The 22479-nt window shown below is 36.9% G+C and overlaps 1 protein-coding gene across 3 annotated transcripts in view; it reads right to left on the bottom strand.

Annotated features, from left to right (window-relative positions):
* PDSS2 (decaprenyl diphosphate synthase subunit 2) overlaps positions 1-22479 on the bottom strand; it is a 112345-nt gene that overhangs the window by 21703 nt on the left and 68163 nt on the right. For all 3 annotated transcript variants that reach the window (XM_059842343.1, XM_059842344.1, XM_059842345.1), the window contains exons 3-4: positions 20849-21047; positions 4488-4562 (exon numbers count right to left, since the gene is read on the bottom strand). In XM_059842343.1, the coding sequence (XP_059698326.1) occupies positions 4488-4562; positions 20849-21047 (274 nt within the window). The remainder of the gene's footprint in view (positions 1-4487; positions 4563-20848; positions 21048-22479) is intronic.

Genomic DNA, 22479 nt, shown 5'->3' with positions numbered 1-22479 from the left:
CACATCTGTTACTTTTAAATCTCCCTGGAAAAACTTAGTATTTAAAAGAACAAAAGCAGTAAATAAATAACATTGGCCTTCCTTCTAGCTATGCTCTTTTTCCCCCAAACACATTTTCCTATTCTTTTCACAGATGCTCTTTACTCAAATTCCATATTTTATGCTTTCCTTTAGTCTTGCAACAAAAACATTTGTTTAAAAAAAGCTCTGGCTCTGCTGCCCTGCTAAAAGGTGGTTTACATAACTCAAAATATATTTGATTTACTTCCTATAGTAAAATAATAAACAAATCCATTACTTATAGTACAGACTCATAACAGTCAGTTGATGGATTTGTGCAGTATTCCAAAACATTACTCCTCAAAGCAGGGCCAGGGACCAAACATCAAAGAGGTATTGGCACAGCACACTGCATTTAGCCCATCCTTTTCCAGAAAATAAACTAATTTTCATTAAAAAACTCTACTGTGGTCTAAAATAAATACCTATTAATTACCTGTTTGATACAATGAGTGCTTATAACTAAGGCCTTTATTTTTTAAACTTGCTTTACATATTAGTTATGCACAACTTTCACAAAATTGCATCAAAAATTCCTAACAGCTCTTCCGGCCATCAGTGGAACGTGTTGGGAATGGTCCTGTCTTACATAACAGCCCCATGTTGACACTATAATGAGCTTTGCTAATGCACATTTATCATCAGCTACATATTCTGAAGACAAGAAAAAAAAATCACCAAAACCCAACCAAGTTATTTCCTCTCAAAGTCCCTCATGTTTTAAGATTACAAGAGCATTCTGGAAGGTTAAGCAACACACTGAAGTCCCTCTCTTGATTCTGCTGTTTGACCTTGAGCTTCCTTGTATCTCTTACACCTGTCAAGTGAATTTGCAGGAATATTAAAGTAACCCCCCTCAGTATTTGTTAAATGATCTGGAATATTAAAACAGAGGGGGTTTACAGATATGACAGTATTCTCTGAATTAGCAAACATTTTAGAAACCTTCAGCCTCCTCAAAGCTGGAAACAGAGACTCAGAGCAATGGGGTTTTTTTGTTAAAAATAGATAACCACAATCACAACTGAAGGCCAGACTAGACAATTTTCAACTTTGCACTCACTAAGGCAAAATTTTTACTCTCAAATTAGACCCAGATTTAGGGAAGGTAAATGGGAACTGGGAAGAATGTCCTTCACTTGCAGAATTTTGGGCTGAGAGGGGATTTAGCACAGAAAACTGCAATAGTTTATCATATCATCCCTTTCAGCTCCAGGTGATAGCCCAACATATGAACTTAATATTGTTAATGCAATATCTTACACCACAGCAGCTGTTTGTTACCTTGAACATGAGTGACAAGCCTTAACCTTCAGGCTGTGTCAAAGCCTACACTTTGTAGTTTGTAGTGTCACTTCAAATAACGATGAAAAGTTAAATATTTGCTTTTTCTTTCCTGGTTTCACACAGATCTAATGATTTACCTATGCAGAAAAGATGAAGCACGATCAAACAGAATGTAGTAAAATGGGACAGCTGTAGGATTGCATGTGGCTGTGCAGAGGAAAAACAGTGGTAATGGAGCTGTCAAATAATTATATCCATTACGTGCATTCAGGAGTAAACCGGGTCAGTCTTGTTAGGTCAAATGATTCTTTGAACTTTCCTACTGGGTTATCCAAAGGAAGAAGACTGAAACTTTTTTTTTTTTTGCAAACATGAACTTACGGTCTCAGAAAAGAAAGGTTCACTTTGCAGAGATATTTTTGTATTTTTGTCTACCATTCAGGTACACATTCAGCAAAGTTCAAAACAACTTGGTGCTAACGGAGTTTATTTTAAGGTACTAAAGAGTTTTAAAACAACTGCATTAAGGATATCTAACATATGAAGTACAGTTTTCTTTCCTCAGGGAAAAAAAAAAAACAACAAGGTGAGAAGACATCCTTCTGCTTTTCCAAATTTAGGAAATGCCCAGCAATGAAAATACCACTACTAGCATCCCTCTTCCCTATTCCTAAAAAGAAAAATAAGTTTGACATTTGAGATTTAGTTGTGGAGCAGATTAAAGCATTTTTCTTCTGGGAAATGCGGTTCATAATTTTGTTTCAATCAGATTGCATTTAGGGAAGGAGGGAAGATGCACAAAGGACACAAATAAGACAGACCAACAACTGAACTAGTCTATTTGCCAGTCTTTGCTAAAGAAATGTTCAGGACATGAATGGGACACTGCCTCAGCAGAAGAGTGCAAGGAGAGCAGCAGGGATACGTCTCAGCACAACATGGACCTAAATTTCTCAGAGAACTAGACAGAAAAAATTAAAGCAGATGCCACACCTTGCTGTAGGTCTCATCAGAAGCCACACACTACCCATTATAAAGGCTGAACTTCAGGCACTGTCATGTAAGTGTCTCTATTACGCCACCACGTTAATTGTGTTTTGAGTTAACTGGGTTCCCCTTAGGAAGGGTACAGTGTACTTGCAACTCTCCTTAGACAGAAATAGTCACTGAAACAAAATAAGTCTTTGTTATTTGTAACTGGGCCAGGGCAGGGTAAATGTCATGCAGCTGCGCTTAGTTTATCTCACACTTCCCCTTGCAATCCACACATGTGGAGGGCTTCAGTAAGGTAACAGAAAATAGAAAAAGAATGATTAAGAAAAGACAAAGATATTCTGCAGTGGCAGGAACCCAAATGAGTCCTCATTTACAGAGGGGCCATGGTTTCAAGAAAATGCAGTTTCATCGCTGAGATGAACCTGTAGAGCTTTACCTCTACACATAAAAAAGTAGAAGTAGATGAGTCTTTTTAAAATATACCTGCAATCTACTTGTATTTAGAAACATGTATTTAGATACATTTCAACTATTCTTGGCAAAAATCTCAAAGATGTCATCAATTTTAACATATAACCCTGAGCGTTGGGAGCAACACTGGGAGCAACCCTTGGGAGCAACACTGAAGGCTGAGGTCAGTTTAAACACAGGTTATACACAGCAGGCGCAGAAGTGCCATCAAGTTCCCAATGCTGCCCTCCTGCCATGCTTCCACCCAGGATCCACAGCTGAGAGGTGCCAGAGGACACTCCAGGCATGCCATCCTTTCCAGGCATCCCAGGGAGCCGTGGGCCCCAGGCAGCTCCTGAGTGTGCCATTACTGCTGTCCTGCTGGAGGCCCTCACTCAGCTCAGCAGTGTGATCGCTCCCTTCCCTGGCTTCAGTCAAAATGAGAGATACACCTCAGTGACATTAGTTTCAGTGACATGGCTTGGCTGCTGCAGAGCAGGAGAGACAGAGAGTGTCCAGGAGAGCAGCACCCTCCAGAACACAGCGCTGCTGTCCAGTGGCACTCTCCACTTGCCCACTGTGGTTTGCTGCAGAGGCATGAGGGCAGGCATCTACTGTAGCAGCAGCCCATGAGAACAGCATTTCACCATGGTATCCATTTTGTTACATATGACAACACAGCAACAGTAAACCAGAGCTGCAATTTCAGTACACAACATCTGCTGAACCATAAGATTCAGGTCTCCAAGGCACATGAGACACCACGACTAGAAGTGAGTCTATCTCAGTGGACTTCAAGATCAATACTCACATATACACAGTGCTCATCAGTGACTGAAAACTTGATATGACAAAACCTGTAGAGGTCATGGCAACTTTAAATTACTGATTTTATTGCATGTGTTAAGACACACAATAAAATGAAAAAATGGAAAAAAACTCTAGTTTGAAAGTAAATGAAAAAATGAAAATGAAAAAAACTTTTTTCTTCCAACACGCAAGCCTACTTCAAGAATGGCCTCTCGAAACTCCCTTAAATATTCTAGTAAAGATAAAAATACCTACATGTAATTTGACCAACTTTCATTACTGTTCTTGCCAAACAATAACACAGAATATCTGCAATTATCTTTGATGAAATACAAGATTATTTGTTGTGAAATGCTGGCAGCTATTACCTTGGCCCATGCTGACTTCTGAAATATATGCACAGTGACTTCTGATGGAGAAGAACACAGGGCTACACTCCTAGCACTCCAGGACAAAACTCAGAAGAAAGGATATGTCATAAATTCAGGAAGAAGCATTCTGTAGCCCTCTTTGGGCTTGGAAACAACAGGTTAGACATGAAAATATTAATGATTTAGACAACACTGTAATGAATACCTCTAATAGAACCTTGGCTAGGAACCTCTGGAAGCATTTGGAAAGCCTGCAGTAAGATGTGCCTAGAGCTCCTGGTAATGACACATGACAGTATTCTATTAAGCAGTCACAAAAACAAAATAATTCCTCCTTGAGTGTTTCTAGAAACTTCTCTCAGAGCTTAATGATGTTACGGCTGAAACCCACCAGGACTAAACTCTTGTGCCCTCTTCCTCCTTTTAAACAGGTGAGAAAGTCATCGTATTTACAGTAGTCACACATTAATATCACCAAATGCCTAGGGTACATCAATCTAGTGAAATTCTTACCTCAGATGATTTTGAGTTTTCATAATATATGCCTTGAACTAAGTCACCAATAGCACTTGAAATGAGTTCCACAACCTGTAAAAGAAAAGGAGCAAAAGCCTTACATCTTTAATTATCACCAAATTGACTAACAAAGCTACTGCCAGATTTCCAGAGAGATAAACCATGAAGAAAGCTAATTGTGAAAGACTTCAGGATTTCCTGAGACATATTCTGTGATATGTCTCTGCTAAAACCTCTACTACAGTAACTCTTCTATCAAAGTTTTAAATAAATAAATGAAAAACAAGACTTGTTTTTCCTACAGTGTGAACTATAGAGTGTATTCTCACAAGGACGTTCACAGAACTAATAAATCCCAGTTCATGAATATGAGACAGTACCTCATCTGGGCTTTGTTTTGTTTTGTTTTTTTCCTGCCAAGTAAATACTTTGCAATACCTCTCCTTGGGAGCTGTTAAAATTCTAATCTTCGTGGCTAATACAGAAAAGTCAGAATCCATAGAAAGGTAACCTTTCAAACATGATCATTTGGTATTCAGGTGCCCTGGGAATGCACTGTGGATGTATTTAGTGCATGGCCCGAGGCTCAGCTGTACCACATACACTGAAAGTCTGCAACACGGGAATGTTTAAATCAGATTTATCAATCTGTATTATCTTCAGGGTTCAGGCTTTTTATTTTATTCAAGCGAAGCCTAAAAATCTGAACTTGATCCAGAATGTAAAACAAGTAGTCCACGGTCTCCCTGGAACTACTGTAAAATTTGAAGTTGTGCACACGAACTGTCTTAATTGGAACAAAATACTCAGATTTATTGTAAAATTAAATGCAGGCATTTCAAATAAGCACACCTTAAGGCTACCTCTGGTTGCTCACAAAGTTTTAATTTCTTGAATGTTTAATTTCCTATGCATATGAGTCTGTATCTGATTCCTCTTTTTGCTTCCTAAAATTCAATGTAGTTCTTATTGAATTATAAGATTTAGTTTCAATTTTTATCATTCTTGTAACTGAAGACAAGAAGTCAAATGATAAAAGCCCTAACAGAAAGGTATTCTAACATTTAGGCATGCTTTATTTGATAATAAAACCACATTTGTATGCTAGTTTTGAGTACTAGCAGAAAGGTTGTGTTTTCTTTGTTTTAAACACTGGTTCATATACATATTCATATACACACAGCAAGCGCTAACTTTAGAAATGGTGCTGATTAAAAGTCATGTTTTTTCTTGCAATGCATATGGGTTAATTTGCAAGACCTACAAAAAACAGCCTGAAAAAAAAAAAAATCACATTGCCCTTTAGGAAACTAGACACCGAAGAAATATTGTAGCAATATGAGCTTTGAAGGAACTGAAAGGACAATGATCCTACAGTGTTACCAGATGTGTTGAGTTATTTAGGAGGGGGTACAGAGAAAATGACGGGCTCTTTTTTTTTTTTTTAACAACAACCCTCACCCCACCTTCCCCCTCCACCCCCCCTTTTTTTTTAAGGTATCAGATAAGCCTTATTCCCAAATCCAGGAGGACTGAGTATCGCCAATAGGTCTATGAAAGTCTGTAACTAAATGCCGAGGATCAGATTGTATTACAGTTTATACAAGCAACATCCCAAGATTCTTCTGATGGCTAGGACACATAATACAGATCAATCACTCACTCAAAAATGTTATGGTTTGTGAAATGGTCTGAGCTCAGAGACCTACACTGGTAATACGAAGAGGAATTTACAAAGACACAGAGTCCTACTCTAAATGTCAAAGTGATAGTATGAACTTTTAACAATGCAGCTGGCTCTGGATAACTAGACCTTTTCCTCTCTTGCCTGAAACTCTAGACTAAGCAGGACCCTGTTTTGGGGTTTCTTTTTTCCACCTCTCCTCCCTCTTTTTAGTGCAACTCTACTCTCCAAGGCAATTTTAACTGACTTAATAAAAGCTTGGTGAAACATTTGTGAACAACTGTACCTCTTCCTCTAAGAGTTTATAAAACATCCTAGGAGAATGACACAACTATTTAGAAGAATACTTGTTATATTAAATACCATTTACCGACATATTGAGTATTATATGTTAGTGAGAATTTAGTATTACTATTACCCCCCTTATTTCCAAATAAATATTAAAAAAAACTTTTAAGGTATATGTAAGGCTTTACAGATCCCTAACAGGAATGAAATTCCACTTTCAAGAGCACAGTGGGATGCTTGCATGAGGCTCTGTTACCTCACCAACCCTTAATCTGATCTATGAAAAGCATCTCCTGCTTAACATCAGTGGCCTGGGGTCCTGAGCGCTGGGGAAAGAAATGAGAAACGAGGAAACCAGGCAATTTTCCTCTGCATCCCAAAACGACAGAGGAAGAAAAATTATTACGGATTCAGTAGTATTCATGAAATGATACAGTGTCTAGCTCTTATGTAGCACTTTTCATCAGAAAATTTGAAAGCAATCAACATCTCCTGTTAAATTTATTCCCTACTGTTTTATGTAAGGGGAAAATGGCAACAGTGAACTGATTTTCCAGAAAATCATGCAGTCTGCCAGTGTAAGAGCAGCAAACACTATCCGAGCTGTCTTCATTCTCATTGCTGCCTTACTGCCTGACCAGGGCTGACGTTTGAGATGTAAGTCTGAGGAGAGAGGAAGTTAGATGAAAAATGAAGTGCTCTCAACTGCTTCTCTTCTCATTTGACAGTTGAGCTCCATTTTAAAAAGGTTCAGAGATGAGGGAAGAGAAGAAAGTATTGCCAGAATTAGTGCTTGAAAACAGCATCCCAAAAGAGACCAAAGGCAGCCTATTCATATTCTCTCTTCCCACTGTGTTGCACTCCTCAACACGTTTTTGAGAAGCCTGGTTCCTCAGGATAAGCAGGAGCAACCACACATTGAGAGAAAACAAACTTCTACTCTATTTTTCATTTTCCACTCTGTACCAGCCTCTTCCAAAGTGCTGTTTTCTGCTCCTCCAGTTCCCCACGACTGGGTATTGCCCAGGGGATGACCCATTACTTGCAGGTGACAAATGCACACGCAAGTGATTCCACACCCTTTAAACACATTTTGCAATAGTTCTGCAGTGTCTTTTTTTTTTTTTTCCCTGAAGAGTTATTACTTTAACACTTTTTGTAGGGATGTGATCTCTTCTGCTTTTAAAAAGTTGACACAAAGGCCATCAGTTTAGGATGAATACAGAGAAAAGAGATAGCTTGTTAAAGCTAAAATCTCTCCTGCTATTTAGGCAGACTAAGTGGATAGCATGATGTAAATTCTGGACACAACCATTTGATTGCTCATTCCACAGCAAGGAAGAACACATGCTCTGACCTCTCCAATTCATTCAAATATAAAATAGTCCAAAAGACTATGCTGTGTTTCAGTCCCAGAAGAGCTCTGCAGGGTTAAAGAGCAGAAATTTGGTGAAATTTAATTTACCCTTTCTGGTGTAGTAACTTGTTTATGAAAAAGGCACAGCTTTAGCCCTTCAAGACTCTACTCCTTTACTTTGAGTCTAATTACCCAAGCTCAGAATTTCTATTACTTGAAGAAGTAAATTAAAAATGTTGGTAATTCACTTAGTTCAAAAAATTACTCAGAAATCCAATCAATCACTTAATGAATGTCCTCCTTCATTTTCCTGAAATCAGAAGTTCATGTAGTTTTCCGAGGATTTATCCATAAGACTTCAGAATTCCCAAAGCATCACACACAGTGTCACATGGGGCACATGTTCACTGTTGCAGGTACAGCAGCCCAGTTCATGACTGCAGTTGACTGTCAAGGAAGATTCAACTCTATCTAGAGAAAAAGAGGTGTATCTTAATGGAAGTGAAACTCTGTGCTAGAAGGAACACAGGGAAATCACAGAATAGAAGACATTTTGGTAGAATACATTCTCCAGAGTTAAAAGATATGATTCAGACTCTATCAAGCACAGCAAAAAGAATGGATTCTGAGCCCCACTCATCCTTCACAAGGTTTTTAAACAACCTGGATGGAAACACAACATTGGTGATATCAATTCAGCAATGCAAGCATTTTGCTCTCTTCACTTATCTTCAAAACACTTTGTTTAAAGTTTACTGCAACATAACACCACTTAGGATTTTTTCCTTGGTTTTTCTTCTGGTTTACAAAAGGAATGAATCTGAGCTCCATTCAAAGAATGGTCATTTTATTTTAAATTCAACAACTGAAACGGAATTGATTACACAGACCACTCTGTTTCAGAGTAGTAATGTGGTGTCTCTCCAGACTCTATTGGATATTTTCAATGGAAACATCACAGAAAGGATGAAGCTCTTGTGGGAAGACAGGAAGCAGCACTAGGAAGAACACAGCAATGTTCTTTATCCCTCACGATTTCTATTTGACAAACTTCCATAGCTTTGCCAAATTCCTTCCGAGAAGGACCACAAGTAATTCCTCCCATCCTTATGTTGAAACAATATCCTTTCCTCACACATCTGCTATTGGCAGACCTTAATCCTTGCTGCTGATGCATAGATTTGAAAATGCAGCATGACTTCTCCACAGAAATGAAGAAGAAAATTAGATAGCCAGGAACCATTAAATATACAGATAAAAATTCCTTCAGCTTGCACTTCCCTCCCCAAACAAGCACTAGTTTGAGAAATACTCCAACACTCAAAAATTCCACAGAAACTGACCCAAAAACATTGCAACACTGGGAAGCTAAAGACAAAAACTCAGCAAAGAGCTGATTTTGGATTTTGATTGTTCAATAATGCCTTTAAAATAAAAAAGGGGGAGGGGGGAGTGAAAACTATAAGGAGTTCCAAAAACAGTGAAATTCAGTGAAATTTTCTTTCCTGGCAATCTCCTCAAACATCATTAGTCATACAGGTAACCAAACGTGCCAGCCTACAGAATGGGTTTTTTTTTAATCTAATGTTTATTGAATTCTACTGATTTATTGTTGGAAATCATCTTGAGCTTTACTGTCTTTTGGATCTGGCTCTCTCTTCTTAGTGTTCTTAAAACACAGAGGAAGAACAGTGTTTTGCCTTTCTAGCATGCTTTAAGTGATCTTGGAAAACAGTTATGGCTTTCTTCATTCTGTCAATGATGAATTAGTAGCAAACTACAATATAACAATACAGTGTAAGCACATCATCCAACCCTACCACTTGTTAAAAAGGTGCTTCTAAGACATAAAAAATAACCAGCAGCTGTCAATTTGAAAATTGGTAATATTGTTAAATATCTACCTTAAGGTCAGTCTACCTCAGGGATTTTCACCAGTGTTAAGTTGCTCCTTTTTATGCTGATGCAGCACTATCTACAGAATTGGATTTCATCAGTGTAAAGACTTTTAGTGCATAATTCAGTCATTTTCCTTAAGGACAACATAACCAACAGAAGAAATATAATTTTACTTGTCTACTTCTACATGATACCTTACACAGTTTCTTAATACCTTTGCAGATCCACAGCAGCAGATCCTTGTACTAAAGTACTGAACAACTGCTGCTGAGTGACCCAGGTTAGAGAAATACCTGATTGCTTCAGCTTGACCCTTTTGGATGGGTAATTTAATTACAACTTTGTTCTATATAAAACAGTGAACAAAGAAGGCATAATGATACGTAGATATCATGGAGGCGTTCTGCAGATATAAACACCTCCCCATCCATGAGTGATGCAGGAGAGCATGGTTATAAAATGCTGCTCCCAGTCACGCTGCTGCAGACCGCCATTAAACTGGGATATGTTCACAAATGAATTGAGGATTAAAGTGAATAACACAAATTGTACCTGCAAGTAGCATTTACTATTTTGAAGTCTGTACCTGAACAAATGTGAATCAGAAGTAAGACCATTTAGCATCTGACAGAGGGAATCAACTTAACGAAGCTGCAGATGTTTGTTAAACTAACAAATCAACAACCTGCTTTACCAGGGGTAGCAGCAATCAGATTCTAGACTCCAAGTGAAATGCTGTTGAATTTCAAAACCCTGATTTTAACAAGCAGTTACAGTCCATTGAGAAATTCAATATTCCTGCTAGCCAACAAGAAGTCAAATACATCAGCAGTTTGATTAAAAATACAATTAACTCATTTTTATTACTGCTAAAATTTTATGCATTTTACGATATTATTACACTGAAACCACTCCAGATGTTAAGGTACTTTTACAAAAAATGGTACCATAGAAAGGTTCATTTTAAAGACACCTGATGAGAAGGAATGCAGAAGAGGGAACCAAATTCTCCTCAACAGTGCCCACTGACAGGATGAGGCAACAGGCACAAATGAAAACATGAAATGCAACCTGGATACAGGAAAACAGTCTATTGTGAGGGCGTCCAACAAGGGATCAGGTTGCCTAAAGGGGTTGCAAAGTCTCCATTTTGGGAGATATTTAAAATCTGTCTGGACATAGTCCTGGGCAACTCTCTAGCTGACCCTGCTTGAACGAGGGCTTTGGACTGCACGATCTCCAGAGATCCCTGTCAACCTCAACCATTCTCTGACACCAGCAGCTTCTGGAGGAGGACCACAGCTGATTTTACACATTTACATCTGCAGCACCAATAACAACTTTCCTCACCTTTGAAATAATACAGTCAAGGTTACACAGCTGGTGACAAATACACTTTTAGGTAAGAGTTAGGTTTACTGATTTTACTAGGAATAGATTTCCCTATTATAAATAGCTACATTCTTGGGAGAGTAAGAAAGGCCATGCAGACTAGTCTCAGACTGTTATTGCTATTGCTAACAGCTCTGAATTGCAACCAAATCATCACAAAAATATATTTTCACTTTTTAAAAGTGTATTGTCTGTTGAAGCCATACTCCAGGTATACAGCTGACTATATACCAGCCACTATAACCTCCAGTCCTGTAAAAGTATATATTAACTGCCTTGTCATGAAAATCCACCTCTAGAACCAAATACCCCTCACATCCAAAGATGAAAGTTAGTATATATTAAATACTCACACACAAAAAAGGTCTGTTTCAGATAAAATTGGGACAGCATTTCACCCAATACAGATGTGATTGCTTTTTATCCTCCTATGCACTCTCAATAGGAATCTTACTATGTTTGAGAAACAGATTTCGAATAAAGCCATGAAAACAAAACTTGGGATCTTCCTTTTCTTCAGCCATTAAGAGAATGATGCTGACATTGCAAATATAATTTCTGGAGGTCACCAATTTAGAATCATAGAATCATTAGGTTAGAAAAGATCTTTAAGATCATTAAGTCCAAACTAAGCCCAGGACTGTCAAGTCCACTGCTAAACCTTGTTTTTAAGTGTCACATTCACACATCTTTAAAGACCTCCATGCATGGTGACTCAACCCTGTGCAGCCTCTTCCAGTGCTTTTGTTGAAGAAATTTCACTGGTACTCTCATTTCATATACCTGTTCTGTGAAATTTATTTTTCATTTTATAATTTGTGTAAGGGCTAAAGCTATTTAGCAATGAATTCCTCTATGATGATTATTCACAGCTGTGAAAGAAAAAGCTGTAACAAACATCTCTGTTTGAGAAATGCAGGCAGTGCCAATACCTATTGTAATTTAGTGGTGAATGAAGTAGCAGAACTGCTGGCTCTTGAGAGCCCTTTCCCACAGTACGCATCTCACGCAGAATACAACACCATATACTCAAAAATTTTCATTGCTTCCATTTCTTAGAATAAATTTTGTTTTCCTTTGAATATCTATTTGCTACATATTCTGGCATCGATCTTGGATACATATTCTTGTCAACAGTCACAGCAAGATTAAATCTAGACACTTTTTAATGTTTGTCTTAAATCTTTCAAAGGGAATTTCTCTGCAAAGTGAGGATATTTGACTTTAGAAAAAAGAAAAAACTTTTATTCCAAAATTTGGCTTTAACATTCAATTAAATTTAGATGTATATATATATATACACATATATATATACACACAAGTGTATATATATATATATATATACACATACACATATATATACACACACATATGCGCATTTAATATGCACATATATATCTCAAGCCTGTAAATATTTCTGACTCTTGAAGCATTTGTGTTCACCACTTCACAACTCAGTGCTGTACATTAAAGGAGAAAATGTAAGAGGAACAGACCCCAATTCCCCAGAACTCATTAGTGATTGTCTTAAGATGTTGAATGACCTTTGACTTTCATCAGATTCAGCCTTTCTTCTGTTGCTTGAGCTTCTATCTTCACTGATGTTTAGTCATTTCTGAAAAGCCCTCTCTTTCATGTAGATGGCATATCTGTATTTTCCAGACCATTCTGTTAATTACGAGGCAAACAGCAGTTCTATAAGACAAAGAATTACTAAACCAGGTGTTAGAAGCAGCTGTGCAGTTTATCTCCAAGGAAGACAATATTTACCCAGAATAATGACAGGTATTTGATTAATGAACTCAAGCAGTCAACATTTGACTTCGGTCTGCTGGGCAGACCAGAGAAGTAGAAGGACATTGCTGCTATGAGGAAGGTGAATTCAGATGTAAGTTGAGGAGATTGTTAATGAGATGATTCAGAGGCAAGAATATTGCATGGACTTTGTGCAAATTGGTGTAAAGATCTTTGTAGGCCACTGAAAATGCATCAGAACTGAACAGAAAACTTCCTGAGACCATCAGTCGCTTGCTCAATGCAACACTGAGGCAGAATCTCAAACACTCACAATTCTGTTCACAACAGCACCATGGCTTGATGCTTTAAAAATATTCTTGCAGTATGTTTTTGGGAAAGACTTTAATCTATACTTGATGATACACCATTTCTGTGATGACATATTCTGCTATCAGTCTCAGCTTTAGTCTTTCCATGTTCTGCAGCAATCATTCTGCTACAAGGTAGTGTTTGTAAGTCACAGACATCCACAAGGGAAGTGGCAGAAATCACTCTTTTTTTTTTTTAGAAGTATTTTTTCATGCAGAAGTGGGAGGACAGAAAACAGATTGAAATCTAAACATAAAATTTTCCAGTAGTGCCATGGCCAAGAATCAGAAAAATATACTCTTTCCATGCAGTCATATACTAACCCCCATTGAGACTAACTTTGGGAAAGCTTAACATAAGCATTAGCTTTAAAAACCAGTACAGGTGCAAAAGGCCACCAAGGTAAAGGATAAATCTATTTGAGGAATGCACTGATTAGGAATGCAGGCAAAGTTAAGCAGTTTTAATCTCAAACTGGCATTCATTGCAATGCAACAGGACTCTTGCTGATCTAAAAGGAGACTGTTTCTAACATTATCACAATTACAGATTAAGTCTAAGTTTTAGAATTTTAATTGAATAATAAGTTAATAAGCTGTGTCACCTAATCCTGTTATTTAACTTCTCTAAAAGATTACTTTTCAAAAATATAACCGCAGTTATTAAGGTAACGAAATTTTACAAATATTCAATTACTGGTTATACATAGCAAATGTTAAATAGAAAAAATCCGGTGGAATATTCAGAAAACTGAATGCTTCATTTGCTCAGGTGTTTTTTGATGGGCTACTTCTTGAGAATAATGGCAAAAGATGCACTTGCCAAGAAACTGTTCCACAGACACAAGCATCAAAAGAGACAATGAGCAGAGTACAATGCAGTAATGAGGAGACTTGCTAGCATCATTCCACAGTTTTATTGCCATCATCAATATATATCTTATAAGCTGTTGCCTCTAATGACAGCAGAAATGCTAGACACAAGTTTTACAGCAGTAGTGTGGGAAAAATTTTACTATCAGGTACTGATTCCAATGGATTTTAACCTTTTTATCTCTAACACAAAAGATTCCCCCCCATTGCTTCAATACTTTCACCAACTATTACAAAAAAATTGCCTTTTTCCTACTAAAGGAATTTCACATGCTTGTCAATAAAACTTCAGTAAATAAATCTTATTAAAAATCCAGTGTTTGAGAACATTTGGAAGAAAAACCAATACATGTCCATTAAATGAACATAAAGTTTGTTTCTATTACCATCTCTTTTATGTTTTACTTTACAGTAAATGAAATCTAATTTTATCTCTCAATGGGTATGTAAACTAGCATATTTTGGTGCCATATAAATATAATAATTATAACAAATAACACTTTTCTTCATTATGATTCACACATAATTATCAATTATTATGTATTTCTCAGTACTTAAGAAATGTTGTTTGCATTATCCAATAAAAGCTATGCTAAGTTTCATGACAATATTCAGTATGTATCTCAATGGTTTAAGATATGGAACTGCTTATTTAGGGTTGCCTAAGGAAGAGCCTTATTATGTAATAATTCAATCGTGTTATCTATGTTGCCCTGCGTCATCTCCCATTAGTTTAAAGGTTCAAAAACATTAGACTTCTTTCTAGGTTTTCTTCTCCCCCCCCGTTATCCAGACAAAGCAGTGTTCCTTAAGTGTACTTTTCCATAAATCAGTTCAGAGCTCTTTAAACTCACCTACATTTATCAGTAGTGTCTGGTTTTGAGACATGCCCCTGTGGCCCTCTAAAATACTCAATTAAAACAAAAATACTCAACAATATAGATACTATCCAACTCCCTATCTTGTCCAGTACATCATCATCAAACAGTGCCACAGGGGAAGGTACACCAAGACAGACATGATAAAGACCTTCAGAAAAGTTCTTTAATCAGCTCTCTACATAAAAATCTGAAATTTTTTTTTCTTCTTTCTTTTTCCCTCAAGAAGACAACATAATTATCAAATTTCATAAACCGTGTCTTAATCTAATTTGATCTAATCTGATCTCTGCTTCTCCCCAAATTCCTGTCACCCAGCTGCTCTGCACACTGATCATTTTAAAGATACTCATCTCCAACAGCAGCTTTTACTAGGGAAGAAAAAGCAAGTCAATATGTGAGCAGAGACAAAGAGTGAAAAACAATTAAAAATATATAAAAGATTCAAAAATGGTTTTATCACCAGCTTCAGTTTTCTACATGAACACTGCAACTGGGAGCAAACACATTACTTCTGGTACTCAATGTTTCTCCATGATTGTTTCATCCGGCCTTCTCTGATCAATAAAGCTACTGAATCCCAGTACGAAAGTTTAGGTTGTAAAGTTCTCTGTTTATGTTATGTAAAATATATTAAAAATATATGCTGTAAATATACTTAGCAGATATTTATGGTTCAAATCTTCCACCAGAGACAACAAAGAAGAATCTCTCTTTCAAAATAACTTTCATTGCTCTGAAAATAGCTAATCTCCACTACATTTAAGAAGGAGAACCTTCTACTTACCTCAAACAAAAGGCACTGTTCTGAGGGTAATTTGAACCTATTACAAGCCAGTAGCTGCTAATAGTTACCTTTAGACAGGCAACTATTAACATTTAGTTTCCATTTTAAAAGGGTATTTCTTGGGCAGATTCATGATGGGCTTTCTTTTTACAAGTTTATGCTCTTCTCTTGACATCATTCAGGGAAAGAAAAAGTCTGATACAAGTAACACCTTTGTTAAACGACACGTTAAAAATTAAAATTGTAGATTCTAACCTGGCTTGTTTGTCAATGCTCAAAAATGTCAATTTACATCAAAAGAGCTACTGGAGTAATTTCAGAAAGAGGATATTCTCCATATCCTTCACTGGACACCAAGGTTGCTTAAGTTCCAAACCCAGCCTTTCCCATAGGACCACAACAGATGCTACAAAAATAGAAACCATAGTTCATGACAAACAGTTCTTATCTGAAGTGCAGGGCACCTTCAGGTGGTTGCATCAGGAAGATAAGAGTACTTAAATTAGTAACTTATTGATGTTTATGTAAACACAAGGCTTATTTGATAAACAGCACATTTATGCCTTTAGGAACACATAAACTTAGGCATAAGGAAATGGATCCACTACATAAGTACTACATCTGTGCTACTGTTTATTTATGAACAAATAATACTTAATAAAACAATGCTCTACAATGTGGTCTTCTGGCAGAGCTCTGCATTGACAGACAAGATTCTTAAATCCAGTTCCCAGCTTTCAGCCTGTAGGTTTTGAAGTGCTTCTGTGAAGAGTTCAATCATTTCAAGAAGAATTTACCGAATTACAGTAGGAAAAATTAAGTCAATTCTTAAGATTTCAGTAAGAACTACAGAGAACACTACCATAACACATACTTCATGGTTTTGGGATAGGCTTTTTCTTCTTTTGGGGAGGTTTATTTTTTTTGTTTTGTATATGTTGCGTTTTGGTGGTTTTGTTTTGGTTATTTGGCTGGTTTGTGAGTTTTCTTTCTTTAAATACAAAGGGATGCCCTCTTATCAGTTTATGAAGTTGCAAGAAATGCATTTGCAGATTATTTTATAATTTTCTAGGCTTTGCACTAAAATGCACCATTTCAGCCTTCTGAAGTTCTATGCATCACTCTCTTTAGAGTGTAAGAGCATCACTTTGGTTTTAATTATGTCTTTTAAGCACCTCCTCTATAGTTTTGTAAGACAATTGATGATTCAGATGCTTAAGGAAGCACCAGCTTTAATGCTGTGACAGACTTCTTCCAACTTCTCTGCTACAAACATTGAAAAAGCACATTATTTGATAATATCGTGGTCAGTATCCACATATCACTCATGGTAAAATGCCCATATCCCACATCCACGTGACAGGTGACAAAAAATGCCAATTAATGTTTGCTACTTTTGATATGTTTGCATCTGAATGCCAGCCTAAAAATATTATAGGAAGTGGAGGTTTACTTAAGCAGAAATCAAAGACAAAACTAACTCTTTTTGCTACCAGAGTCAAAGACAGACTTTTCTTTAAAAGATTTGCTTTTAGCAGTTTCATCCCCACATCCTTGGCTAGGCAAAGCAAGACAAATGTTAAAGACATACTGTCTTCAGATGGCAATGAAGAACCAACCATTAGACAGATCATTTTACACTTCTTAATAATTTATTAGCACATTTATTTAAAACTGCTTATGGTCACAAATCCCACAGGATAGCTGGGAGGTACCCTATTTTGTTAGGCAAACATAATTTACTTTTCCATCACTCCCACACCTACAATGTTTACAATGACTTCCACATATATATTACATGTATCTTATCACAATCCTAGTATTGGAGCATTGCAGCCTCAAAATGATAAAACCTATCAAAATAACCCTGTCATCCCATATAAACACACCCCAATCCAATAAGTCAGCACATCAACACACATTACTACATTGTTAGTTAAGCAGAAAAACACAAGCATGCCCTCCCTTGCCAAAGGTTCACCATTCCACTGCTGATACAACAACTCTAAAAGATCCCAAACCAATTCATCTTTGGGCTCAATTCTGTTCTAAAATCCATGAATTAGCAATAAACAATCGGCTATAGGATGCAGCTCTGAAGTAAGGTTTCATCCATCTAATTTTCAATCAACAACATAACTTATCACTGCAATCAGCAGGCCAAGAAGAGCCACCATCCAAAAGGTTAGCTTATATAAGGTGATCAAAAAGTACAAAAGAATTGTTAACACACCTGATCTGATCAATCTAATGCTTTGTACTAAAGGCTTTTGAAGAAATTAGTGTTCATTTTCAACAATTTTTATTAACTTAAAAGATGCAGGACTTTGCCATGATTACAAAAATGTAGCACTCACATGCATCTGCCCTTCAATATTTTAAGCCTCATTTGATATCAACTTTGTATTCACAATTAATGTACCATGATTTCGCAAAGCAGAAAATGAGAATGCTTTCGTCTGAATTGTTATGTGTTCAAAAAACAAAATTTGCAATGATTTAGTAACAGCACAACAGCAGAGTTTACCTTACAGGAGGCTTTCCAACTGACAAAGCAATCTAGAGTCCTTGTACCTCAGAGATCAAAAACCACAAAACCCAAAACACCACCCCAAAATGTTCTTTGGCATAACTTTAGCAAACTAATGAGAGATATGAGTACTAGTTTAAAAGAAAACCCCAAAAACACAAACCCTGAGCCTTGATTCTTGTTAACATCATTACAGTAATATTCTATAACAGTAGCAAGAAGAGGAAAATTACTATGAATTAACAACAACAATTCCTATATTTAATGTTATTTAAAAATCAAAGTGTTACCTAAGGCAATTACCTTGCAGCCTTTTAATATCTACAGGGAAAAGCCTAAGGGAAAATAATTGACTTTGCTAATTTTACCCTTGGCAATTATAAAATAGCTCTGCATTTCATTATGACTACAGAATTTCACGTCTAATTGTCAGCCCCAAGAGAAGCAGAGTGATAAATGCATCATACACAAGCTCAGACATGAATTTAACAGACAATAAAATTATCCTGGTAGCAATGAGTTCAGTTATGTTAAAACCCCCTTTAATTTAAATTCTGGTCTACACAATAGCTATGCATGTCTATGGAGGTTATGGCTACCATGGTCAGTACCATGCAGGATAAAATGCTGCTCATTTCATTAGCCAATTTGCTAAATGCCAGCAAAAAAAGCAGTACTGTGATTTTTACTTTTTACATCAAAGAACACAAAACATTATGAAGGAAAAAAGTCACAGTTATTTCACACTGCCAAAAAACAGATGCCAGATTTGAAAATTCATCATTTACAAAAGAATAAATACAGTATGTTTAAATCATTGCACCTGTCAAGAGATTTCTATAGCTTGTATTTCAATTTTTCTAACTTTGCTAGTAGGGTTAGACGTATGAAAAAGAATAATTTACTAAGTCAATCAGTTTCCATAATGGCATCCCACTTATCGTATGTAGAAGCTATGAAAGTATTTAGATGTCAGAAAAATGAAAAAAAGTGCTAAAATGTTTTGGCAGAATTTTCCAACATGCAGTATAATGATTGCTTTAAAAAAAAAAAAAAAAAGTATTTCTTTGCACTTGTGCTTCATTTCACTGTAGGCTTGTTTCCTGGCAAGTCTTCAGGGATTATACATTCCTGCTGCAATACTTAATGATGTACTAAATGCAAAGTAATAGTTGCTACATTTTGTAAAAGTTTCCTCTTATGTTGAAATAGAAAATTGATGTAGGGTTAAATCCTTTGGTCTGTCTTGAGAAACTTACAGGGTACTAATAAAAAAAGAACTGATACAAATTAATCATAATTACTAAAATCAATTACTCCATTTCAGTTATGGTGTGCACTATTTATTTTTTTTCCTAATACTTACTACAAGTTAGCACCATAATGGCTTAACCCACTATTCCAGTAGATTGACATCTAATTTTCTGTCTCGTCTCTTGAATCTCAGCTCTGTGTTAGAAAATGACACCACTTCTGAGAGAAACTGTCACACTTATGATCAAAGGAGCACAGAAATACTCTACCACCACAAGGAGATTTAGCATGAGAATCTAAAGAAAATAGACTACTTAGGCTGACAATTACAACTATGCTGATTATTGACAATTGCACATGACAAACATTTATTTTACATTACAACATGGCAGCAATCTTCAAATGTATGAAAAGCACCTCAGCAAAACGTACTGTTTCCTGTTTCCATTGGAATGGCACACTTAGCTGTTCAGCCATACATGCAGTTAGGTGTTACACTAGGCTGGCACAGGGATGCCCAGGAATCCCTCTCCACCAATGGAGGTTTTAAGAACAAGCTAAACAAATGTGGGTTAAGGATCATTTTGTGTAATTGATCCTCTCTGGCAAAAAGAACTGACTAGAGAGAGGATCTCCTAATGTCTCCATCAGTCTCATTTTCTAAGATAATACATATACACAACTTGTTTCTCATCAAAAACATGTCCCTCTAAAGTTTCTAACAGTTTGGCTAAGCAGTTGGATTGCAGCTGTCTTTCAGAAGCCAGTACATCCACATTAGTTAGGGCAATCCAATATTCAGGCAATCCAGTATTCAGAATTTAATATTCATAATATTAAAAGCAAAAAGTTATCTGAGACAAAGCAGTAAAGCTTTTTGCTCCCCAAATTATCTAAGATAGAAAACCTCTCACAAAGTACAAAGTAAAAAAAAAAAAAAAAAAAAAAAACAAACCAAAAAAACCAGACTAAACATGTCTTCAGCTGGGAGTATAATAAAGGTGTTGTAATCTGACATATCACGAAGATGCCACTGCATATGCCTTAAAGTCACCAAATTGACCACCCATCCATTACTTCAGTGCTTCAGAATGAATACTAAAGATATCATCACAGTAATTCCATAGGAGACTGTTAAACATGTTCACAGCAGCAGCAGACTGCCAAATTTACAGCTATAACGGTAAGCCTGCAGATTTTATAAATGATGCTCCATAAATAGATATATAACTGCTGATTTTTTAGGGGGGTCTCTCTTTCAAAATACTTGCTAATATTTACTTGCCTTGGCAGTAGAGGAATTTTTTTTACCTTGGTATTCTGCAACTGTGCAAGGCTTGTGCAAGCATTTGCTAGAAGAAAATCTCCACTCAAAACAGCCATTTTATTCCCAAACTGCATATCCTTCAGAGGGCCATCACAGGACTTGAGCTCACCAATGTTTACTATGCCACGATGCACCAGAAAGGCAGTATGGATCAGCTCCGTAATCTCAGCCAGACTTCTTTGACTGAAAGAAAAAGCACAATTATGTTTGATGCTATGAATAGAACAGAGATTCTTAGTGAAAATAAACAAACAACCATATGTGCTAAACAGGTATTTTATTAATTATCATGTAGCTCTTCTATGTACTTCTAGAAGCCACAACCAGGAGGTGTTAAACACAGAGAACTGTCACTAAGTATTTCCAGACAAACCACAGGTACCACAGGCTCCACTTGGGAGAATGCTGCCCTTTGTTTGAATTCTTTCACAAAATAAAGCAAAATAATCAATACAGTCCTCACGGGTCCTTTCTTTGTTCTGTTTTGTCTACCAGAAGCTTGAGGGACACTGACATGAAGAAAATGCCAAGCAGAAAGTAATGATGGAAAGAAACAAAGGACATATCAGCAGGGGAGTCCTGAGCAAGCCAATCCAAGCAATGTAAGAATGCTGCAGTCAATGACTGCTCAAATTAGAGTTAAATTAATAACAGAATACCTTGCAGTTCAATACTACCAAAGGGGATGGGTTCAGGCAGGAGAGGAAAAACAGCTGAATGTTTTAGAACGTGTACTAATGGTATTTCACTGGTGGTTTTAGTCAGATGCAAAGGTGACTGTCTAGCAAAGGGGCCAATTTTACTGGATAGGTTTACAAATCACTTCTTACTCCAACACATAGCATGATACATTCTGGGTTTAGGGGTTACAAATCCCTGTGAGAGGCTTATCACAGAGGTTATTCCATTGAGGCTTGCTCTCTATTTTAATATTTTGGAAAAGGCAAGAAAAGAGTCATTAGCACAGCCCTCTCCTGCCTCCTCCTCCCACAATTCAGTCCTGTAGCCCTCAACAGTGACTGTCACTCTAAGAAGCCCAGAGATGTCACCTTAGCTCAGAACGACAATGGGGTGCTGAACAGACAAAATAACTGAGCAGGGCCAAGGGGAGGGGGAAACAGAGCAATGCACTGGAGCATGCTTTTAATGCTAGATACACACAGGACTCATTCTTACAAAATCTTCAACACATTCATATCTTCTCTGACTCCAGCAGTTCCCTTTCTGCCATGTAGATTTCATATATGAGCAAAATGCAATCCATGTCCTCAATTAAACAGATGACTAAAGGCCTTAAAGTTCATATTAATTACAACATAGTACAAAGGTGTGTTACGTTCCCTGTGCTTACTCAGAAGTGGCCAAGCACTGATTCATTGAGCAACCAAACTGATCCATACCTTCACAAAGATACCAGCTGGTACACGCTCAGGTTAGATTCTGCCTCAGAACTAGCACAGTGCTGAGCAAATTAATTCTGTTTCCTCTGGACAGTGCACATGTGTTCCAACTGCCCCAAACCATATTAATCTAAAGTAACCTTCTGCCCCAAATATATGTGACCTGTGAACAGTCCCAGCAGCAACTGTTTCAGGGCAGTGGTCAGTGCCAATTA

Source organism: Haemorhous mexicanus, chromosome 3 (genome assembly GCF_027477595.1).
Source record: "Haemorhous mexicanus isolate bHaeMex1 chromosome 3, bHaeMex1.pri, whole genome shotgun sequence".
Lineage (NCBI taxonomy): Eukaryota > Metazoa > Chordata > Aves > Passeriformes > Fringillidae > Haemorhous > Haemorhous mexicanus.
The sequence above is the reverse complement of the archived record's forward strand: the minus strand, read 5'-3'. Positions and strand labels throughout refer to the sequence as shown.